The sequence below is a fragment of the Oncorhynchus keta genome, chromosome 22, assembly GCF_023373465.1.
Source record: "Oncorhynchus keta strain PuntledgeMale-10-30-2019 chromosome 22, Oket_V2, whole genome shotgun sequence".
NCBI classification, from domain to species: Eukaryota; Metazoa; Chordata; class Actinopteri; order Salmoniformes; family Salmonidae; genus Oncorhynchus; species Oncorhynchus keta.
The window spans coordinates 36,881,226-36,905,817 of NC_068442.1; the positions used below are offsets into that span (position 1 = coordinate 36,881,226).

General features: G+C 41.4%; 1 protein-coding gene across 1 annotated transcript in view; it reads right to left on the reverse strand.

The window, feature by feature from the left end:
- Nucleotides 1–24,592, reverse strand: part of si:ch1073-396h14.1 (disintegrin and metalloproteinase domain-containing protein 10) — a 63,659-nt gene that overhangs the window by 27,951 nt on the left and 11,116 nt on the right. Inside the window, exons 5-6 of the mRNA XM_052475123.1 lie at nt 21,095–21,180; nt 18,225–18,347 (exon numbers count right to left, since the gene is read on the reverse strand). Coding sequence (XP_052331083.1) covers nt 18,225–18,347; nt 21,095–21,180 — 209 coding nt within the window. The remainder of the gene's footprint in view (nt 1–18,224; nt 18,348–21,094; nt 21,181–24,592) is intronic.

Consider the following 24,592-nt stretch of genomic DNA (forward strand, 5'->3'; position numbering starts at 1 on the left):
AATCAAATCTAGAATCGGCGTTCTATTCCGCAACAAAGCCTTCTTCACTCACGCCGCCAAACTTACCCTAGTAAAACTGACTATCCTACCGATCCTCGACTTCGGCGATGTCATCTACAAAATTGCTTCCAACACTCTACTCAGCAAACTGGATGCAGTTTATCATAGTGCCATCCGTTTTGTCACTAAAGCACCTTATACCACCCACCACTGCGACCTGTATGCTCTAGTCGGCTGGCCCTCGCTACATATTCGTCGCCAGACCCACTGGCTCCAGGTCATCTACAAGTCCATGTTAGGTAAAGCTCCGCCTTATCTCAGTTCACTGGTCACCATGGCAACGCCCACCCGTAACACGCGCTCCAGCAGGTGTATCTCACTGATCATCCCTAAAGCCAACACCTCATTTGGCCGCCTTTTGTTCCAGTTCTCTGCTGCCTGTGACTGGAACGAATTGCAAAAATCGCTGAAGTTGGAGACTTTTATCTCCCTCACCAACTTCAAACACCTGCTATCTAAGCAGCTAACCGATCGCTGCAGCTGTACATAGTCTATCGGCAAATAGCCCACCCATTTTTACCTACCTCATCCCCATACTGTTTTTATTTATTTACTTTTCTGCTCTTTTGCACACCAATATCTCTACCTGTACATGACCATCTGATCATTTATCACTCCAGTGTTAATCTGCAAAATTGTAATTATTCGCCTACCTCCTCATGCCTTTTGCACACAATATATATAGACTCCCTTTTTTTCTACTGTGTTATTAACTTGTTAATTGTTTACTCCATGTGTAACTCTGTGTTGTCTGTTCACACTGCTATGCTTTATCTTGGCCAGGTCGCAGTTGCAAATGAGAACTTGTTCTCAACTAGCCTACCTGGTTAAATAAAGGTGAAATAAAAATAAATAAATAAAGTTCCTACAGAACATAGTATAGAATCCCTTTTCTTCTGCAAACAACAACAACACACAGGGTGAACTTTCCATAAATATTTATGCTTCGGAGTGAGGAAACAGCAGCCTTGTCTCTGTCCTGTGAGAATGGGGTCACAAGTGACAACAAGAGCCATATTTACACGCAGATGACATCAGTGCATCATTTACAATGCTTGTTTTAAAAATAAAGACATCTAGTGCCCACAACAAGCGCCATGGAAAACATAAATCGTCACGAGTGGAAAGAATCTGGCTCGGTCAGGAGAGGTGAGAAGACAGGAGCAGATGGCGTGGCTGCCATGTGCCATTAAAGCTGGCAGGGAGATCACATTCACTTACTGAGTGGGTTCAAAGTATTTGAGTATTTGTTATTTAAATACAACGTTCTGTGTGATTGATTATTCTAAAAAAAACAGCCAAAACAAGTACTTTTATTTGAGTATTTAAATGGTTATTTGGTCAACTAAATTGTATTTGCAAGTATTTTCCAATACTTATTTCAAATACAATTTTCAAATACCTGGGTTAAATGCATGGGAGTGTATTTGAGTCAGTGTATTTTTGCATTTTCCAATACTTTCCAAGTGCATACCCAAATACATTCCAATATTCAACTACTTGTTTTCATATAAAGGTTATCTGAATACTTGTTCTTAAATGTATTGAATAGTGATTGAAGTGCCTGAAATAGTATTTGAACCCAGGTCTGCTGAGTGGACTATTTTCTCTGGACTGGAATGGTCCTGTGTGACTTCATAGCAGAGGTGGTCAGACTTTCGCAAACCTAGTTTACTCCAAAGATAAACTACGCATAGGCCTAGTAGTTTTTCATACAGTATAGTGTACAGCATCCCAGCAAGTTAGGCAAGCAGCGGGTGGACAGGCAGGCTGGTTGGTAGGAGGTCACGATGAGCCTTTGACCCAATCGGTCCACCAGTTATGCCAGAGTTCACTACAGGTCTATGGGACTGGGCCTGTGTCATGGGCATGGAGGCCCAAAGTCACACTGCTCACTACTGGTGTCAAAGACTTGGCTGCAGCCATCTTGGCAGCCCCTGCTGCCATAGTAACAGTGCTGGGCATGGCCATGGTGTTACTACATACCGATGGGTGTAGCTGGCACAGAAGAGATAGAAGGCATCCAAATGGCACTTAAACCTGTGTTGATATGCCATCAACATTGGGTTCATTTAGCCATGTGGGGTAGTTAGAGCTTACAACTGGCACACCTTCTTGGCACCTATGTCACCCTGACAGCTCTCTCCTTCCCAGTGTAATGCCACAGCAGCTGTGTGGTCAAGAGAGGAGAGGGCTTGAAAGTTGGCATAGAGCAGGTGGTTTTCTGCAGGCACTGACTGCATAACCACCACCAAATACGATGACTCTGGCCTTTTACGAAAGTTTAACATAAAGAGCAAATTAATGAACTCATATTGTACATACCAAATGGAATTCCAAATTGTCTCATAATAATCTGTTTAATCCAGTCATCTGACTGAATAGCAGCATTGAACTATTGTTGACATTTATATTTTATTAAATCTAATTCATCCTGATGGTCATGACATTTTGTCAGCCAGTAACTGTCATGCAAATAACTGCTGGTCTCACGGTAATTGACTGTTAATAATGAACATTAACACATTTATCATCTCCAGGCTTCCAGGCATAGCCTACAAACCACTAATGTGAACCTTTTGGAACACCTACATTTAAGAAATGTTGCCATTTTAAAGCACATTCTCTGCAGTTCTACACATTTTGCCATGGGGGCGGGGAGAGAATTTTGCAAATTTATAACACATTTCATGGAGTTCTACTCATTTTGCCATGGAGAAGAGATACTTATTCAGTTTTAAAGCAAGTTTTTTCAGTTCTACACATTTTGCCATGGGGTGGAGATTGTCACGCCCTGGCCATAGAGGCTATTTATTCTCTATTTTGGTTAGGCCAGGGTGTGACTAGGGTGGGCATTCTATGTTCTTTGTTCTATGTTTTTGTATTTCTTTGTTTTTGGCCAGGTATGGTTCTCAATCAGGGACAGCTGTCTGTCATTGTCTCTGATTGAGAACCATACTTAGGTAGCCTTTTCCCACCTGTGTTTTATGGGTAATTATTTTTCCGTGTGTGTTTGTGTGCACCTCGGTTGTGTCACGTTCTTTTCTGTTTACCTATTTGGTTTTTTGATGTTTCGGTTTCACTTTCATTAAAAGATGTGGAACTACATGCACGTTGCGCCTTGATCGATTTATGACAGGGAGTTTGAGGATAGCGAGCGTGACAGGATTACCAACCACAGGAAGACCAATCAGCGTGCGTCAACCTGTAGGAGGAGTTGGACCGGGGAGGAGAGAATGGTAGAGGACAAGACCAGGTCACTGAAGCACGAGAGGCAGCCCCAAAAAATGTTTTGGGGGGGAACACAGGGAGTGTAGCGGAGTCAGGTTGGAGACCTGAGCCCAGTCCCCGTGCTTACTGGGGAGAACAGGTGACAGGTCAGGCCCCGTGCTATGGGGTGATGCGTACTGTGACTCGGCCGAATCTCGGCCACTGTGTCTCGGTGCCAGCATCCCGCATTTGCTGGGTGGAAGCTGGCATCCAGCCAGAACGGGGGGGCTGGCTATGTGGTCGAGACCGCCAGTGCGCCTCCACGGGCTGTGTATCCGGTGCCTCGGCCAAGGAGGGGGCCGTCTGTATGTCTCCCCAGCCTGATGAGTCCTGTGCCTGCTCCCTGAACCAAGTCTCCCTCCTGTCCGGAGCTGCCAGAGCCGCCCTCCTGTCTGGAGCTGCCGGAGCCACCCTCCTGTCCAGAGCCGCCAGAGCCACCCATCAGTCCGGAGCCGCCAGAGCCGCCAGTCAGTCCGGGGCCGCCAGAACCGCACATGCTGCCCAAAGGTAGATTTAGATATTACAAATGAGAGTGCGTTAATAAGTACAAATTCATAGTGCCGACTTGTCCAAGTAGGAGAGGAAAGGCTGCCAGATTTGATCAAATGTTGATAATTTATTGTTCAGAATATATCTAATTCTTTCTAAGTGTACAGTGTTTGCCAATTCACTGAGCCATAATTTGGTAGAGGGCGCTTCCCTCCTTTTCCAAAACAACAAGATTCCCTAGTTCTTCATCCCATTTTGCCTTAATGGCATCTGTAGAAGGTGTGCTAACAGATTGAAAAGCATCATATAGACGTGATATCAGTTTGTCTGAGGTGGGGCATATTTTTATGCATCTGTCAAACTTGGAAGGTTTAGCATTCCCAAATGTTGGGAGGTGTTTTCTAACGTAGTCTCTAATTTGTAGGTATCTGAAAAAAATTACTTCTGGGAAGATAAGTTTCCCTCAGCAACTCAAAGGAAGCAAAGGTCCCTTCTATGAAAAAATCCCCTATGGTACTTATCCCCAACTCTCCCCATCGCTCAAAGGTATTATCAAGGTTAGAGGGAGCAAAGGAGGGATTCCTGGCGACAGGGAGCATGAATGACATTGGTCTAAGCTCAAACTGGACTTTAATTTGCTTCCATATTCGGACTGTGCCATGTATAATAGGATTGTTACAATAAAGTGACATCTCCAGATTGACAGGCGACAAAATCACAACCCCAATAGAGAAGGGGTGACACTCCTCACGCTCCATACTAAGCCAGCGGGATGACAGATGTGCGTCATCCAGCAGAAACGTAACACCGTGGAGGTTAGCGGCCCAGTAATAAAATATAACATTTGGGAGAGACAATCCTCGTTCCATCTTGAATTTACAGAGGTGTTTTTTACCTATCCTGTGTGTTTTATAATCCCAGATGAAAGGATTGATAATTGAGTCCAGTTGTTTATGAAAGGATTTAGGTATGAATACTGGGATGCTCTGGTATAGGTAGAGCAGTTGTGGGAGGAAGACCATTTTAATGGCATTAATTCTTCCGAGCAGAGAAATTGGGAGAGTTCTCCAAAATGGTATGTTTGCCTTGAGTTTTTGCATCAGAGAGGGGAAATTCTCTTTAAATAGTAAGGAGTATTGTTTGGTAACTACAATTCCTAGGTAGGTACATTTTTCTGAAAATACCTTAACTGGGAGATGTTCTAGCCATGAGGTGTTTTGCAACCGTATGTGCATTAATTCACTCTTGTTCCAATTTATTCTGTATCCTGAGAAGGTACCAAACAAATTGATCACATCAAGAATAGCTGGAATAATAGCCTGGGGTTCTGTTACATAGAGGAGGATGTCATCTGCGTATAGGGAAATCTTATTTAGAGTATCTTTAGTATTATAGCCGTGTATTGCTGCATGACATCTAATCGCCTGAGCGAGAGGTTCGATAATTAGGGTGAAGAGCATAGGCGACAGCGCACAACCCTGCCTTGTCCCTCAGTAAAGGTTAAATCGGGGCGACACTGATTGGTTAGTGAGTATTCTCGCACAGAGGTTCTTTTATAAAAGCTGGATCCAATTTATGAACCCATCCCCAATATTACATTTCTGTAGGACCTTGAATAGATTTGGCCACTCAACTTGGTCAAAGGCTTTTTTGGCGTCGAGATATAGCGGCAAGGTCCACGTTAGGTAACCTCTGAGAATACATAATGTTGAAGAGGCACCTGAGATGGAAGAATGAGTTTCTGTTAGGGATAAAGCCGGTCTGGTCCGGATGGACCAATTTGCCAGTTAAAGTGCTAAGCCTGTTAGCCAGAGTTTTTGCTAAAATCTTTTGGTCTGTATTAAGGAGAGATATTGGTCTGTATGACCCTACCTCTTCCGGATCTTTACCCTTATGTATAACTGTAATGAACGCTTGTTAGGAATTTTATGAATAAATGACTAAACAATATCCTCATTTTAAATAGAACTGTAACTAAGTAAACTTATACTCTGTTTTATTATATCCGATTAACAATATGAGTTCATAAGAAGGGATTATGTGGCATGGACAAGGAGTAATTAAACATAATGAATACCATTCCTACTAGTCTGGGGAGGAATGGGTTGTGGGTTAAGTAAGCAGATAGGGAACTCCCCATCCCGGATCCGGGATCGTGACTACGGCTCAAGCTCATTACCATAACGCACAATGCGAAAAAATATTCCTAAAAATATTTAACCTCCACACATTAACAAGTCCAATAGCTCAAATGAAAGATAAACATATTGTTAATCTACCCAGCAAGTCAGATTTCTAAAATGTTTTACGGCGAAAACATAGCACATATTTATATTAGATCACCACCGAAACAAAAGGCAAGCGGCGGCCATTTTGTCCCAGAAAAAATAAAATTTTAAAGTAGGATTAAAAAATAAATAATTCACTAACCTTTTGAAAATCTTCATCAGATGACAGTAATATTACATGTTACACAGTACATTTATTTTTTTTTCAATAATATGCCATTTATATCCATAAATCTCGGTTGACGACATTTCAAAAAAAAAAATGCTACTCAAATGTCCGGAGAAATGATGATAGCTCCGACAGATAACGTCAGATAACAAGCAATAAACATGACTAAATATACATGTTCTACATATATTTACAAAGATACACTTCTTCTTAATGCAACCGCTGTATTACATTTATTTTTAACTTTACAGACATCGTTCACTGGGCTATACTATGAGTCGGCGCTCAGATATTAGCAGTATGTCTCCTCTACGTTTGGAGTCCACAGAAACCCCAAATAACCACATAAATATTCCCTTACCTTTGATGTTCTTCCATCAGAAGACGTAGAAGGAGTCATACTTACCCAATACATCGTTTGGTTTCACGTTGTGTGTCCCTGTATTAGCATATGCTAACAGCTTCAGTTGAAATGCGTCAAAAATGACTTCTGGTCCAGCACTCTTGCGCATCAAAACTTCCAATTTACATATTATATGTTGATTAAACTGGTCAAACGATGTGCAAAATCGAGCTTTATGATGTTTTTAGCATGTAGAACAAAGAGCAGAGCTAACAGACAAACCGGCTTCAAATGCTGGATCATGGAAAAAGACGTACTCCAAATCGGCCGCGCGCAATAGAGTGCATGTTTTTCAGAGGGACACGAGCAATTTCGCCCGCCAAACGTGCAGGGCTCGTGGGATTCTCACAATGAACGTGCCATTTGAAAGCAGACATCGCGGTGAACAGATAGAGACTGTTCCTGGATCGGTAGTTGCCTGGGAAGGGTGGGGGCCATGACGTCAAAGTTGACCCAACTTTTCTCTTCACAAGAGAGAGTTTGGGAGAAAGGCTGCCCTGAGAGTTCTGCTTTACATACAGACATAATTTAAACGGTTTTAGAAACTTTAGAGTGTTTTCTGTTCAATAATAATTTTTATATGCATATATTAGCAATTTTGGGAAAAAATATTTTCAGTTTACTATGGGCACGCACTTTCTCCAACGGGGGCAGTATAGAGGGGGAGCTCTAAGAGGTTAATGACCCTATGGTTGAACCGACAAAACTTAGCTCTGGGGTGTTTTAGATAAGAGAGTGAATGCATTCCTAGGTTTTCTGTTAACTAGAACTGTCAGCTAAGTGGTGATCGATAATGGTGAGGGGTCAAGAGTTAATTCAGTTATGTTGTGTGTGCTAGTGGGTCAGAATGAACTTTGAATGAACTTAAAATTGCTTTGTCTCAGTCGAGAAGAGGAGTTGTTCGTGGTTACATGGCAGCGTGCTCTGAGAATAAATACTATTATCCATTTTTGATAAGACTGGTCTCTGTCTATTTTATGCAAATAAGAATCTTACAAATTCTCATAAAATAGACTAAGTTAATTAAATTAATGAAAACATATTGGAAATAATTAAATTACGTTAACAACGCTTCTTCCAAAGTAGATGGGAGAGCTCCATCCTCATTGGCCTGAACAAACATTTTGTGCAGGTAGGGAGAGAGCATGTTGCTGAATGTTTTATAGAATTCACCAGGGTATCCATCTGGGCCCAGGGTCTTGCCAGTCATTAGAGATTTAATTGTTACTCGAATTTCATCAAGAGATATTTCCTTATTCAGGAAGTTAGAATTTTCCTGGTTCAGGGCAGGAAGATTAGTCCTCCAAAAATCTTTGCATAATTAAGGGGTTAGGTTCCACTTTAGATGTATATAGAGTCTCATATAACTGACAGAATCTGTCATTGATGTCTTCGGGGGAAGAGAGTAATTCCCCAGATGTAGATTTCACTTTGTGAATCATTCGGTCACTCACATTTTTTCGAAGTTGTCTGGCGAGTAATTTGTGTGGTTTGTCACCAAACTCAAAATATTTTTGCTTGGCATAGAGAAAAGATTTAGAAATTTTAGCTGAGAGAATCTGATTACATTCTAATTTTAAAGAGGTAATTTTTTTATGGTTGGAAAATAGATGGATAGCTAGCATTCTCCATATCCAGTAAGTGAATTTGTCCCTCCAGTTCTTCCAGTTTTCCTCTGTTTTGCCTACTCCTGGCAGCCTGAAAGGAGATGATACAGCCTCTCAGATAAGACTTCAGTGTTTCCCACAATAATGCTGGGGAAGTCTCTGTTGTCGTTGGTATTAAAGAATCATGTAATTTGGTCTTTAAGATGTTCACAGAATGTTGGTTCTGTGAGGAGCTGAGGATTCAACCTCCAGACCCTCTTCTTTGGTACAATGTCACTCAATCTCAGGGAGAAGGTGAGTGGACTGTGGTCCGAGATTATAATATCATGATACCTCACATTACAGGTATACGGGAGTAGTCTAGCATCCACCAAAAAGTAGTCAATTCGAGTGTAAACATTGTGAACATGAGTATTCCCTACCCGTAGGGTTAGCGATCCTCCATATATCAAATAAGTTAGATTTTTTTATGTAGATATTCAAGAATTCACTTGAATAGGAGGTAGGGGTTTGCTGGTAGAGGATCTATGCAAATATTGGTCTAGCACACAATTAAGGTCCCCTCGAATAACCAGGTTAGTATGGGAGATATTTGGAATCAGGGCAAGGACTCTTGAAAAAATAGGGGTTATCAATGTTTGGCCCATAGATATTTAGTAGAGTTAGTGAAGTAGAGTGGATTTCTCCTATTACGATCACATAACGACCCTCTTTATCCGCAATAGTGGTTTTATGTAGAAAGGGAATTCCTGTCCGTACCAAAATCGCTGTGCCTCTCGTTTTGGCAGAGAAGCTAGAGTGATACACTTGCCCCACCCACCTACAATTAAGTCTGCTATGAGAGTTATTTTTCAGATGGTTTCTTGCAAAAATATAATATCAGACGAGAGTGCTTTCAAGTGGGCTAGGACCTTGCCTCTCTTAATTGGTTCGTTTAAACCCTTGACATTCCAGGAAGTGAATGTAATCCCCGCCCTCCTCTCGTTTGTAGTTCCTATGGTGGCCTGCATACCATGTAACTTGATAAAAAGTTAAGAAAGCGCACCAAACCATCACGATCAGCATATGTAGCACCTACACCTGAGCAGTATCCAACCCACCCCTCCCCCCCTGCAAGCACCTTTACTTCCCACCCTGTTCCCCTAATTTCCCCAACACTTACCCCCCCCCCATCAACCCACATTTAACAGGCATGCACAAATAGGAGTGAAAAAAATACAAAAAATAATAATAATAAACACGTTGTCTGGCTGATGCCAAAAAAGCACGGCGCGACCTCGAACAAGAGGTAAAACAAAAATAAATTCCCAAATATACGTTCACCTCTCACTATCCTAGAACTTCTACTAACATATGAACTGAGGAGGCTCCCGCGAATAAAGTGTTCAATTAGCATCTAATAAACCTAAACATAATAAGTTGCAACTTAAACATATTGCGCACTTAAGCGTCATCCTGGGTCAATCCCAGAGATAAGCAAGATATAGCCTCACAAGATTATAATGCTAAGCAATGCCGGTCTAAACATAAACAATCCGCAACCGACATACACAGCAGTACCTCTACATACTGTGGGTCAGGAGATCGGAACAAGGATTTTGCTAAATTAAACGTACCCCCCAATAAAATAAATTTTAAAAATACATTTTTTTCCTTTTTAAGATTAAATAAATAAAATAAAACTTTATGTATATATATATATATATATATACACACACACACACACACAAAAATGCATACATAAAAATATATATTTAAAAAATGTATATTCATCCATATGCACATATACACACACACATACAAACATTCATACCCCAGAATAACAATCTACACTGATTTAAAATATACACATACATAATACTAAAATGCTAAGAGAAAATAATAATAAAGTGCACATAATAATTATATGTACGCACACCTACACAGACACAAGCACTACAGAGGGCTGGTGGGAATCTAGTCGGGAGAGCGGCCCACGGCTAGACAGAGGCAGAACGGTACAAAACATCAACTTGCTCACCAGGTGTCTGCGTCTGCCCAACCATCACCCCCAGTCCCCTGCAAGCAATAAGTAAATGGTATGGTAATAAGAATAATGTAAGGTTTGAAAAAGAAATAACGAAACAAAACAAATGGGGGAATATAAGTATATCCATCCGAGTGTCAATGATCAAACCTGGAAGGCCTCCCAAATATGCACCGCCCTGAGCACAGCCGGGATGAAAGTGAATTTAACGTTAAATGAGAGCTCTGACCGCCATCCATTGGTTGGCTCAGCGTACATGTTCAGTAGCCCTTGCTGAGCCCGTTTAATACGGTTTCACCCGTTATGGTATAGTATGGAGTCGAGTCCCTGAGCAGACCCTAACACACAATGACAAGGCACTCTAACCTGTACTGGGGATTGGCGTATATTCCCGGATAAACTTCTCTGCGTCCAAAACTGAGGAGAGCCAAATCTTCTCGCTGGAAGGCGGGGTAATTCTTAGTCTTGCAGGGAAGAGCAAGGCTGGGCGAAGATGGAGTTTGTAGAGTTTGGTCATGACATCTCTGTAGTCGGCGCGATGCTTTGCCACATCGAGCGCATAATCCTCATAGACACGGAATGGGTGCCCTTTATGTGACAGGTTGCCCCTCATTCGAGCTTCACGCAGGATAAGATCCTTGGTCTTGAAACTGTGACAACAGATGATTACTGGGCAAGGACGTTGGCCGGTCCAGGCACTGGGACAAGGGAGCAATGTGCACGGTCCAGCTGGGGATCCGAAGCCAAAACATCCAATCCCATTGCATCCTTCAATAGCTTGGCGAAGAAGTCAATGGGGCGAGAGCCCGCCTCCACCCCCTCTGCCAGACCAACAACGCGAAGGTTATTACGTCTGGATCGGCCCTCCAGGTCGACAACTTTCACAGAAAGCCTCTGCACACTATCCTGCAATGACGTGCATAGCTTCTCTAACTCGTCGAGCCGACCAGCGTTGAATTCAGAAACTTTCTCAAGGTCCACAATAATCTGGCCATTCGAAGCGACCGTTTGAATGATGCTCTCAATTTTGGTGTCACGTTCAGCAATAGTGGCCTTAAGATCCTCAGCTATAGCAACACGTAGCTCCCCCAAAGCCCGGGTAAGTTCTGTAAGTGTCACGTTGTTGCCTGTGCCTTCCGCCATGTCTGTCTCGTTTTTTAGTGGGGAGTCGGCCTCCGCTGTGGATTTATTGTCCTTTGGTCGCTTATTACTCGGCATTTTCACATAAAAAGTTACAATCTTGTATTAGAAAGAAACGTTTGTTGTAAAAAGTGCCATAAAGTAGGTTAAATTAGATTAATTTGGAAAAGGTTGCAGGAGCCTCTCACACACAGTCGTTCACTCCAACATGCTAGCTCCGCCCCCCTATTCTAACTTTTTGATGTTATTGATCATAAATTGTTATTGAAGAAACTCACTTGCTATGGCTTTACATCACATGCCATCACATGGTTGGTTAGTTATTATCCAATAGAACGCAGAGAGTGTTCTTCAATGGAAGCTTCTCTAACAGTCACACGCTGATCTGTTTCACCTGTCTTTGTGCTTGTCTCCACCCCTCTCCAGGTGTTGCCCATCTTCCCCATGATCCCCAGTTTGTTTTGTTCGTCAAGAGAGTCGGACACTTGTTGGGTGAGTCGGGCACCTGTCTGCGTTTCTCCTCATCACGCTGATGTCCGGGAGGCCTCTCACCATGGCTACAGCAGTATGGGAACAACAGTCGGCCGTATGCTTCAGTCTGGAGGAGTTCGTGGTGGAGGTGAAGAAGGTTTTTGATGCTCCATTGTCCAGGAGAGCACGGAAGTTACTCCAGCTTCGGCAAGACTCCCGCAGTGTGGCAGACTATATAATAATAATAATAATAATAATAATAATATATGCCATTTAGCAGACGCTTTTATCCAAAGCGACTTACAGTCATGTGTGCATACATTCTACGTATGGGTGGTCCCGGGAATCGAACCCACTACCCTGGCGTTACAAGCGCCATGCTCTACCAACTGTGCTACAGAAGGACCACAACTATGCAGTGGATTTATGCATGTTGGCAGCTGAGAGTACCTGGAACATGGATGCGCTGTTCGACATGTACCTGCACGGAGTATCAGAGGAAGTAAAGGACGAGCTTGCAGCCCCGGAACTACTGACAGATCTCGACTCGCTCATCGTTTTGACCTTTCGGATCGATGGGTGACTACGGGAGTGAAAGAAGGAGAGGAGGTTCAATTGCACTGACCTGCCCAAAGTTTCCACCCTTGTCACACCACCCTGGATTATTGACCTCTGCCTGCCCTGAGACTGCCTGCCGTTCTGTACCTTATGGACTCTGATCTGGATTACGGACCTCTGCCTTCCCTTGACCTGTAGTTTTTCCTGCCCTCTGTTCTAGTAATACACTTTTGTTACTTTGACACTGTCTGCATCTGTCTTCTCCTGAAAAGTGATACTAACATCAGATATGTACAGTCAGGTGTTCCTTAGAAAAGATGCCTTGAGCCGTTACTCTTCTCAATTTTTACAAATGATTTGCCACTGGTCTTACACAAAGCTAGAATTACTATGTATGCGTATGATCCCACATTACATGTCAGCACCCAAAGCCAGTGAGCTCACTGAAATAAGGAGTTACAGTCAGTATCAAAATGGGTGATTAATAATAAACTGGTCTTAAATACATCTAAAACTAAAAGCATTGTATTTGGTTCAAAACATTCTCTAAGACTTAAACCTCATCTGAAATAGTTTATACAGGGTGTGGACCATTGAGGAAGTTGAGGAAGCTAAACTCCTAGTTATAACTTGACCATGGTTAATTATCATGGTCAAGTCATATTGACAAAGTTGTTGTGAAGATGGGGAGGGGTATGTCTGTTAAAGATGCTCTGCCTTTTTGACACAAATCAACCGTACTAGTTGTTCAGGCTCTGGTCTTGTCCCATCTTGATTACTGTTCAGCAATATGGTCAGGTGCAGCAAAGAAATACCTAGCAAAGCTGCAGCTGGCTCAAAACAGAGCAGCACACCTTGCCATTAACTGCACATACAGAACTAACATCAACAAATTACATGCCAGTCTTTCCTGGTTGAGGGTTGACAGGAGATTAACTGCTTCTCTTCTCTTCTAGTGAAAAGTATTACTATCATAAAAATCCAGATTGTATGCATAATCAAATAAATTCAGCTCAGATGCCCATACATACCCCACTAGACATGCCAGCAGAGGTCTCTTCACAGTCTCAAAGTCCAAAACGAGTTCACGGCAACGCACAATATTATACAGAACCATGATCGCATTGAACTCCATTTCATCTCCAAATATTCAAGTGAACAGAAATGACCTTTTGAAAAAAGATGAAACATCATATAATGGAACAGCGGGAACTGTGAGGGGACACACACACACACACGCACGCACGCACGCACGCACACGCACAAACACACACACACACACGCACGCACGCACGCACGCACGCACGCACGCACGCACACACACACACACACACACACACACACACACACACACACACACACACACACACACACACACAGAAAAACAACTTTTTGGTTGTTGTATTGTTATTATTATTGTTGTTTTTGTTGTTTTGTGTATCATTTCAAATTTGTGTGACTATCCTTGTGTATCAGTGATTTGATACTTGTCATGTTTTATGTCTCTTGTGGACCTCACAGAGAATAGCTGCTGCTTCGGCAAAAGGTAACGGAGACCTGAATAAACCAGTAAACCAATACTATACCACAGGTCAATATAGTCTACCAGTCTAACTGTCTGTCCTGCCCTCTATCCACAATTCATGGTGACAATAAAGGTAGGTGGATCGTTTGTCCAGATCTGCAATAGGAAATGTAGCAATCATACTGTACCACACATAAAAGCATTCAAAGCTGCATCAATTTTCAAAATGAATCCACAAGAACAAATTGGAATAGCTGATAGACAGCAGAGAGGCCAGGTTCATAATGAACATGAAAGAACAGTGAAAACATAAGACATGCAGCTCAAAAAGCTACCCTAATGATCTTGTTTAGGGACAATACAATTATCCTACCTAGACTAGCCTACAACACCACAATGCAATGAATAATTGCATTATTGCTTTCAAGTGAATAGAAAATTCTACTCTAGGCTGCAGTGAAAATATAATTTCAATAACGGCAATTTGAATGTTTTATTCCATTTGGATCAGTTGTGGGTCTACTCTGCAGTTTATACGGTCTAGAAAGGCACAGTAGTATGCTAGTCTGGCTGTATTTTTACTTCTATTTTATTTATATTTTTACTGAGATGCACCGTCTGTTGCAGATCATTCTCCCATATCTGGCCACATGTGCTCCTGGCAGGCCCATTTATTAAGGAAAGCTTAACACGCTCTGCCTCCTCTCCAATCCGAGGCTATTCCTCTCGCACCTAGATCCTAACGCTTCATTATACAATGGGTGGGTCTAATCCTGAATGCTGATTGGCTAAAAGTGCATTCCAGCCAGTGTCTATTCCGCAAATTACTACCGGCTAAATCTATGAAGTTAAATAGCCTATTTACTCTGCTCCATCTGACTGCGCAATCCACTGTCTCATCAGCTGAGCCAGGCTTGATCTCCACTATAAAAGCATCTAGACATTATCTCACATTTCAGACTAACATTTAGTTTTCAACAACAGTGATTTATATAAACCTTGCTGTCTGTCTCTCTGACATTTGCAACAGTGTTTCAATATTCAAATGCAATCTCCAGCAATGAATGTACAGGGATCGGGAGTGGGGAGTAGACAGACAGGCAGGCAGGCAGCATTTCTCAGCTAGTCGAAATCATGAATCAGCTGGCATAAAAAGTGTTTCTCAACTGTGAATGGTCCTGGACACCAAAAAAAGTGTCAAGGGAAGCCAGCTTGGATTTGGCATCTCTCCTATCAAATCGCATTGAGAGCATACGAGAGCACCAGCTGTTCTGGATGACTGTGTGATAACGCTCTCGGTAGCAAGACCTTTAAACAGGTCAACATTCACAAAGCCACAGGGCAAGATGGATTACCAGGACGTGTACTCAAGGCATGTGCAGACCAACTGGCAAGTGTCTTCACTGACATTTTCAACCTCTCCCTGACTGAGTCTGTAATACTTACGTTTCAAGCATACCACCATAGTCCCTGTGCCCAAGGAAACGAAAGTAACCTGTCTAAATGATTACCGCCTCATATCACGCAGATCGGTAGCCATGAAGTGCTTTGAAAGGCTGGTCATGGCTCACGTCAACAGCATCCTCCCGGATACCCTAGACCTACTCCAATTCGCATACCGCCCCAACAGATCCACAGATGACGCAATCTCAATCGCACTCCACACTGCCCTTTCCCACATGGACAAAAGGAACACCTATGTGAGAATGCTGTTCATTGACTACAGCTCAGGGCTCATCACTGAGCTAAGGAAGCTCCACCATCAAGAGCATCCTGACCTGTTGCATCACCACCTGGTACGGCAACTGCTCGGCATCTGACTATAAGGTGCTACAGAGGGTAGTGTGTACAGCCCAGTACATCACTGGGGTCAAGCTTCCTGCCATCCAGTATCTATATAATAGGCGGTGTCCGAGGAAAGCCCATAAAATTGTCAGACTCCAGTCACCCAAGTCATAGACTGTTTTCTCAGCTACCGCACGGCAAGCGGTACCAGAGCGCCGAGTCTAGGACCAAAAGGCTCTTTAACAGCTTCTACCCGCAAGCCATAAGACTGCTGAACAATTAAGAAAATGGCCACTTGACTATTACATTGACCCTCCCCCCGAACCCCCCCATTTGTTTTGTACACTGCTGCTACTCGCTGTATATTATCTATGCATAGTCACATCCCCCTTACCTACATGTACAAACTACCTCAACTAACCTGTACCCCCACACGCTGACTCTTTACCGGTAACCCCATGTAAATAACCTCATTATTGTTATGCTATTGTTACTTTTTTAATATATTTTTTTTATTTTATTTTATTTTTTTACTTTAGTTTATTTGGTAAATATTTTCTTAGCTCTTCTTGAACTGCACTGTTGGTTAAGGGCTTGTAAGTAAGCATTTCATGGTAAGGTCTACACTTTGAATTCGGCACATGTGACAAATAAAGTTTGATTTGATTTTGATATGTCATTGACAGGAACAACTTAAATTATTGCATCTTGTTGTGTTGTCCTCTTAGCCATGGATGGAGATATGGATTTGGACTTGTGGTTTTACTTAATTCTTCGTTCTGGCCAATGATTACAGTATAACGGCGAATTCTGCTCCAACCATTAATTCATACATTGTTGCGCCCCTGGCCTGAGAGAATGGAAGTTCAATATGTAGCTAGATGTAAAAGCATAATGTTAACTAGCTAACGTTGCCCATGAAAGGAAGTTAGGCTAGCGAGCAAGCATTTTAGCCAGGTAGGCTAGAACAAAAAATAGTGTTTACTGTATGACAGAGTGATAGACAGTTTCGTCAACATGAAAGAGAGGAGGATGGCATTGGCATTTCTCTACAAGTACGGCGAGTCAACATCAACTTGTGCGTGCATGCACGCACACACTCACACACATATCAGCACCATGGACAGCCACATATTTAGCTTACATTGATTGGAGTAAATTGTTTATGGAGTCTTATAGTTGTCAGTGTATTAGACTAAGCAGAGGTGATTTGGTTCTGTTAAAGTTGAATTGGTGCTGAATTAGTGGAGGCAGCCCCTGTTTCTTTGTGACTTGCGGTCACTCTCTGTGGTTCTAAATCAGTAGTTGTTTAGTGGTCCGAAAATGTTGGAAACATTAACAACATGCTGCTGTTCATGTAACTGTCTTTTATATGCAATATGCTTTGTGGATTTCACCCGACAGAGGTTGCTACCCATTTCTGTGATAAAACAAAGGTGTGGTTGAATTTATTCTGCCACTGCGACTTCTTAGTGTCTCAGCCTTTAGGCCTATACTGTATATCACGGTCTCAAGGCATATGAACTAACAGGTTATAGAGCAAACAACACAATTATCACAACACAGGTTGTAATATGGCTTGGGGGGGGGGGGTCTTGGCTTCCCAATCGATTTTCCCCAAGCACTGATACTGCTCATGGTTGGTGTCTTTTAGGTTCCAGTGGTTGTTGCTAGGCAACTTTCAGTGGGTGGTGGTGGGGGGGTCGACATCCCCTATTAGGTTGTGGTGCATGGCTTTAAATAACATGTTTGACAGACAGTTCAGTTTCAAAAGATCTAGAGTTATCAAGTTAGAACAATTGTGAGCAATAAGTGCGACAACAACAAACCGTATCATGCTGATAAGTTCTGATGGACAATTTAAATATGCTGGACAATGGTTCAACCAAATTACTAAACGGCAAGAGAAAATTACCCAAAACAAGTCAGTGAACTTTTGTCCAGATGTGTCCAATATTGAATAGTACCTCCAATTCTGAATGGGATTTCCGAGAACAAAGTTAGTAAATAGAGCGGACAGGATTACTGAGGTAACTGAGGGATATCCTGATGCATTATCTCTGACATACCATATCTCTGACATAGCATGCTAGGGTTTCAAAAGTACTGCACGTTCTCTGGGTCCTGAAACATTGAACAGGTCATTTTTGGCAGACACCCCGGGCCCCGACCCTTCCCATCGAAAGATCTCACAAATGGCACGCGGAAAAGGGCGGAGGTTGGTTACTGTATCAATCCAAAAATACAATAAAACTCTCCATTCTATAAATGGAAATTTGGGGTACAAACTTCAGAAAGTAGTATTTGGCCACTGGGCTGAAAGGACAGGCAAAATAAGGTGCCTTACATACCCATAGACATGGATAATTTATTTTAAAAGGCATCCAATATCATACAGACCATCTATTTGGCTTTTTTCTTACGACCAGTCACCTGAGCCACAACAGCCTCGACACTCTTGAACTTCCTGTAGTAGAAGTGGTCAGCATGGAGGTGGAGTAGACAGCTGGTTTTAGACTGGTCCAATGTTCTCTTCGACCTGAACACTGGAACGTCCTGTGAATGTCACATGAGACAGTAGTCATTAGAGATAGACATGATCAAAATGACAAAATAGGAAGCTAGTCAAAACCATTTAGGAAGAACATGAGTTATTTTGTTTTACGGCCTTTTGATTTTCACAACACCACAAATGTGTGGTTATTCACCAATAATGCACACCCTGTTGGGTAAAGCTAAGGTTTGTGGTTAAAATCCAATTTTCATCCTTTCTAGCATGACCACATAGACAGAGTATGACCTCAGGGCCAGTCACCTGTGGGAAAGTGTCTGAGGGAGGGTAAACAGGGTCGGCAGGATGGAAAGTTCCTCACGCAAAAACATCTGCTCAATACATTTTATAGCTAATCTCAAAATAAAGGAAATTCTGTATGTTTCCTTTGGCTATAAATAAATAACTATACATGATGTTCTGTACATGTTCAATTGTCCTTGTATCCATTGTTGATCAAGATGTAGAGACCACAAACCAATTAGCCTCACGCCTCAGAGACAATGGCCTGCCTGCCTACAATAGATTGAGGAAATACGTGGAGCTGGCACGCAAAGCCATGCAGGCTGTTTATTGAATCAGTTTACAGGGTATCTTATTATGGTGCTAAAGAACAATATATATACTCAACAAAAATATAAACGCAACATGCAACAATTTCTAAGATGTTACTGAGTTACAGTTCATATGAGGAAATCAGTCAATTGAAATAAATTAATCCTAATCTATGGATTTCACATGACTGGGAATAAAGATTTGTATACAGTACCTTAAAAGAAATGGGCCTCACAACGGACCTCAGGATCTCGACACGGTAGTTCTGTGCATTCAAATTGGCATCGATAAAATGCAATTGTGTTCGTTGGTCATAGTTTATGCCTGCCCATACCATAACCCCACTGTCACCCTGTGGCACTCTGTTCACAATGTTGACATCAGCAAACCGCATGCCCACAGGATGCTGTACATGGACGCTGTGTCTGCGATAGTGAGGCTGGTAGGACGTACTGCCAAATTCTCTAAAACAACGTTTTCGGTTGCTTATGGTAGAAAAATTAACATTAAAATCTCTGGCAACAGCTCTGATGGACATGCCTGCAGTCAGCATCCCAATTGCACACTCCCTCAACTTGAGACATTTGTGGCATTGTGTTGTATGACATAAGTGGACATTTTAGTGTCACAACTTCCACCTTCCTTGGCTCCTCTTCCTGTTTGGGCGGCGCTCAGCGGTCGTCGTCACCGGACTACTAGCTGCCACGATCCCTTTTCCCTTTTCTGTTGGTTTGTCTTATTGGTTTCAACTGTTTCTTGTTTAGGTTTTTAGTTGGGCTTTTTAAGCCGGTAAGGCCCGCCTGTTCTTTGTGCGGGCTTATTTTTCCCTCTGTGTTTGTGTGTGGTAGTGCATCTCAGTTTTGGTTTTTCTCCAGACTGTTTTGGTCCTGGTTTTGGACCGGTCGTTTACGTGCGCCCTGCATTGGCTTGTACTATTTTCTCTGTGCCGGAGATTAGAGCATTGTTCTGTACCTTCTGCGTCTGACTCCGCACCCACTACGCCTAAGTGCGTCACTGACACTGACTCAACTCCAGCCACTTTAATAATGGGAATTGATGGGAAATTATGTAAATATATTTCTAGCCACTTTAAACAATGCTACCTTATATAATGTTACTTACCCTACATTATTCATCTCATATGCATACGTATATACTGTACTCTATATCATTGACTGCATCCTTATGTAATACATGTAATACATGTATCACTAGCCACTTTAACTATGCCACTTTGTTTACATACTCATCTCATATGTATATACTGTACTCGATACCATCTACTGTATCTTGCCTATGCTGCCCTGTACCATCACTCATTCATATATCCTTATGTACATATTCTTTATCCCCTTACACTGTGTATAAGACAGTAGTTTTGGAATTGTTAGTTAGATTACTTGTTGGTTATTACTGCATTGTCGGAACTAGAAGCACAAGCATTTTGCTACACTCACATTAACATCTGCTAACCATGTGTATGTGACAAATAAAATTAGATTTGATTTGATTTAGAGTGACCATTTATGGTGCACCTGTGTAATGAGCATGATGTTTAATCAGCACCTGTCAGGTGGATTGATTATCTTGGCAAAGGAGAAATGCTCACTAACAGGGATATAAACACATTTGTGCACAACATTTGAGGGAAATAAGCTTTTTGTGTGAATGGAACATTTCTGTGATCTTTTATTTCAGCTCATGATACATGGAACCAAGACTTCACATGTTGCATTTTATATTTTTGTTCACTGTATGATATTCAATAGATATTGTATCTGTAGATCGTCTACAGAGGGAAAACAAACACATCAATACTACGAATCAAATATGTTCTCTCATCTTTTATATTACACACCTTTTTCTCATGAGTTCTGTCAAACGTTTTGTTGGTTAGATCTGGTTATCAAAGGGTTCGGAAGCCAATTACAATTATGGTTTCACAGATCAGAAAACGGTAAGCAAAAACAGAAATTAGGACATGGAGGTGTCTCTTTTCAGGTGTACTGTGTGTGTGTGTGTGTGTGTGTGTGTGTGTGTGTGTGTGTGTGTGTGTGTGTGTGTGTGTGTGTGTGTGTGTGTGTGTGTGTGTGTGTGTGTGTGTGTGTGTGTGTGTGTGTGTGTGTGTGTGTGTGTGTGTGTGTGTGTGTGTGTGTGTGTGTGTGTGTGTGTGTATGAGATGTCTGGCCTGAACTACCTGATTGGGTCTGAGGCTTTGGGCAAGGCGCTGCAGACGTTCTGCACCACAGAACCCGTCATGTCTGCTTTCCATGGGAGTAGCATCTGTATGTGGATAAACACACATATATATGTAAACACACACTGGAAAAGCACACACATAGTGTCCTCAGCAAGTATTCAAACCCCTTGAAATTTTCCAATTTTTTTGTTACAGCCCGAAATGTAAAAGGGAGTCAATTTAGATTTTTGTGTCACTGGCCTTTTTGTGTCACAATATTCCATAATGTCAAAGGGGTATATTATCATTATTTTTTTATATATATCAAAAAATAGAAGCTAAAATGTCTTGAGTCAATAAGTATTCAACTCTAAAAACATAATTCCACTTTGACATTATGGGTTATTGTGTATAAGCAAGTGGTCAAAATACTCAATTGAATCTATTTTAATTTCAGGATGTAACACTAAATGTGGAAAAAGTGAAGAGGTGTGAATACTTTCTGAAGGGACTGTATTTTCAAGCATAGTGGTGGCTGCATCATGTTATGGTTGTGCTTGAAATCATTAAGGACTGGGAAGTTTTTCAGGATAAAAAATCAACAGAATGGTGCTTGGTACATGCAAAATCCTAGAGGAAAACCTAGTTCAGTCTGCTCTCCACCAGACACTGGGAGATGAATGCACCTTTCAGCAGGACAATAACCAAAACCACAAGGCCAAATCTACACTTTAGTTGCATACCAAGAAGACAGTAAATGTTCCTGAGTGGACAAGTTACAGTTTTGAATGAAATCTGCTTTAAAGTCTATGGCAAGACTTGAAAATGGTTGTCTAGCAACGATCAACAACCAATTTGAGTAGTACACAGCGTTGTATGAGATCTTCAGTTTCTGTGCAAATTTCTCGCAAGGAAATTCCTTCATTTCTCGAAACAAGAATAGACTGATGAGTTTCTGGCCATTTTGATTCTGTCATTGAACCCACAAGTGATGATGCTCCAGATACTCAACTAGTCCAAAGAAGGCCAGTTTTATTGCTTCTTTAATTAATCATCACAACAGTTTTCAGCTGTGCTAACATAATTACAAAAGGATTTTTTATGATCAATTAGACTTTTCAAATTATAAACTTGGATCAGCTAACACAACGTGACATTGGAACACAGGAGTGATGGTTTCTGATAATGGGCCTCTGTAAGCCTATATTCCATTAAAAATCAGCCTTTTCCAGCAACAATAGTCATTTACAACATTAACAATGTCTACACTGTTTTCTGATCAATGTGATGTTAATTTAATGAACAAAAAAAATGTGCTTTTCTATCAAAACAAGGACATTTCTAAGTGACCCCAAACTTTTGAACGGTAGTGTATATGAATGCAGCTGACAATGTATTAAAGCCATTGGACGCAGTTTATCATAGCACACTATGCTTTATTAGAGGCGTCAGGTTCAGTTCACATCACTGCATTCTGTATCAGAAAGTAAGCTGGCCCTCCATGAGGTCTCGTCAATTGATGCATTGCACAATTTTTGTTTCTAAAGCCCTTTTACACAAACTTCCACCGGACCTTACTTCACTGTGAACCTACAGACGTACGAGCTACCTCACCCGGTCTCAGTGATGGCTAGCTCTATAGGGGCGGCAGCATAGCCTAGTGGTTAGAGCTTTGGACTAGTAACCGGAAGGTTGTGAGTTCAAACCCCTGAGCCGACAAGGTACAAATCTGTCGTTCTGCCCCTGAACAGGCAGTTAACCCACTGTTCCCAGGCTGTCATTGAAAATAAGAGTATGTTCTTAACTGACTTGTCTGGTAAAATAAAAAAAATAGATCCCTTCAATCTCCACTGAGTTAGGTAAATCTGCTTTAGTGTTTTTGCACCTCAGTGGTGTAATAATCTCATACTCTATAAAATTGGATGTTTTGGTAAGGAAAACTTTGAAAACTGATTATCACATGAGGTATTTGAACTTGGAGGACTGAGGACGAAATCCTGAACAAAACACACAAAATACATTTTAAGAAAATCATTGCTTTTTTAGAAATTATTCACAACCCTTGACATTTTTCAAATTTTGTTGTTACTGCCTGAATTTAAAATGGATTAAATTCAGCTTTTCTTGTCACTGTTCTACACACAATACTCCATAATGTCAAAGGGGATTATTTTTTTTACAAATTAATTAAAAATAAAAAGCTGAAATGTATTGGGTCAATAAGTAATCCACCCCTTTGTTATGACAAGCCTAAACACGTTCAGCAGGAAAAATGTGCTTAATAAGTCATAAATTGCAATAATAGTGTTTAACATGATTTTTGAATGACTACCTCATCTCTGTACCTCTAAACATACAATTATCTGTAGGGTCCCTCAGTCGAGCAGTGAATTACAAACACAGATTCAACCACAAAGACACGGGAGGATTTCCAATGCTTTGCTAAGAAGGGCCCCTGTTGGTAGATGGGTAAAACACAACCAGACATTGCATATCCCTTTGAGCATGGTGAAGTTATTAATTGCACTTTGGAGGGTGTATCAATACACCCAGTCACTACAAAGATATACTGTACGTCATTCCTCACGCAGTTGCCGAAGAGGAAGGAAACCACTCAGGGATTTCGCCATGAGGCCAATCGTGACTTTAAAACAGTTACAGAGCTTAATGGATGTGATAGGAGAAAACTGAGGATGGATCAAGAACATTGTAGTTACTCCACAATACTAACCTAATTGACAGAGTGAAAAGAAGGAAGCCTGTACAGAATAAAAATATTCCAAAACATGATTCCATTCCAAATCTACAATGGAGTTGCTTGCCAAGAAGACAGTGAATGTTCCTTAGTGGCCGAGTTACAGGTTGAACTTAAATCTACTTGAAAATCTATCCCAAGATGTGAACATGGTTGTCTAGCAATGATCAACAACCAATTTGACAGAGCTATAAGAATTTTGAAAAGAATAATGGGCAAATGTTGCACAATCCAGGTGTGGAAAACTCTTAGAGACTTTCCCAGGAAGTCTCACACCTGTAATGCTGCCAAAGGTATTTCTACAAAGTATTGACTCAGGGGTGTTAATACTACTGTCAATTTGATATTTCTATATTACATTTTCAATTTTTAGCTAACATTTCTAAAAACATGCTTTCACTTTGTCATTCTGGGGTACTGTGTGTAGATGGCTAAGAAAATACATCTCGGTAGTCCATTTTGAGTCAGGATGTAACACAACTACATTTGGAATAAGTCAAGGTGTATGAATACTTTCTGAAGGCACTGCACAGTGCATTCGGAAAGTATTCAGATCCCTCAACATTTTCTACATTTTGTTTCGTTACAGCCTTATTCTAAAATGGATTAAATAGTTCCCCCCCCCCTCACTAATCTACACACAATACCCCATAATGTCAAAGTAAAAACGGGTTTGTAGAAGTTTTTGCAAATTTATACAAATAAAAAAAGTGAATATCACATTTACATAAGTATCAGACCCTTTACTCAGTACTTTGTTT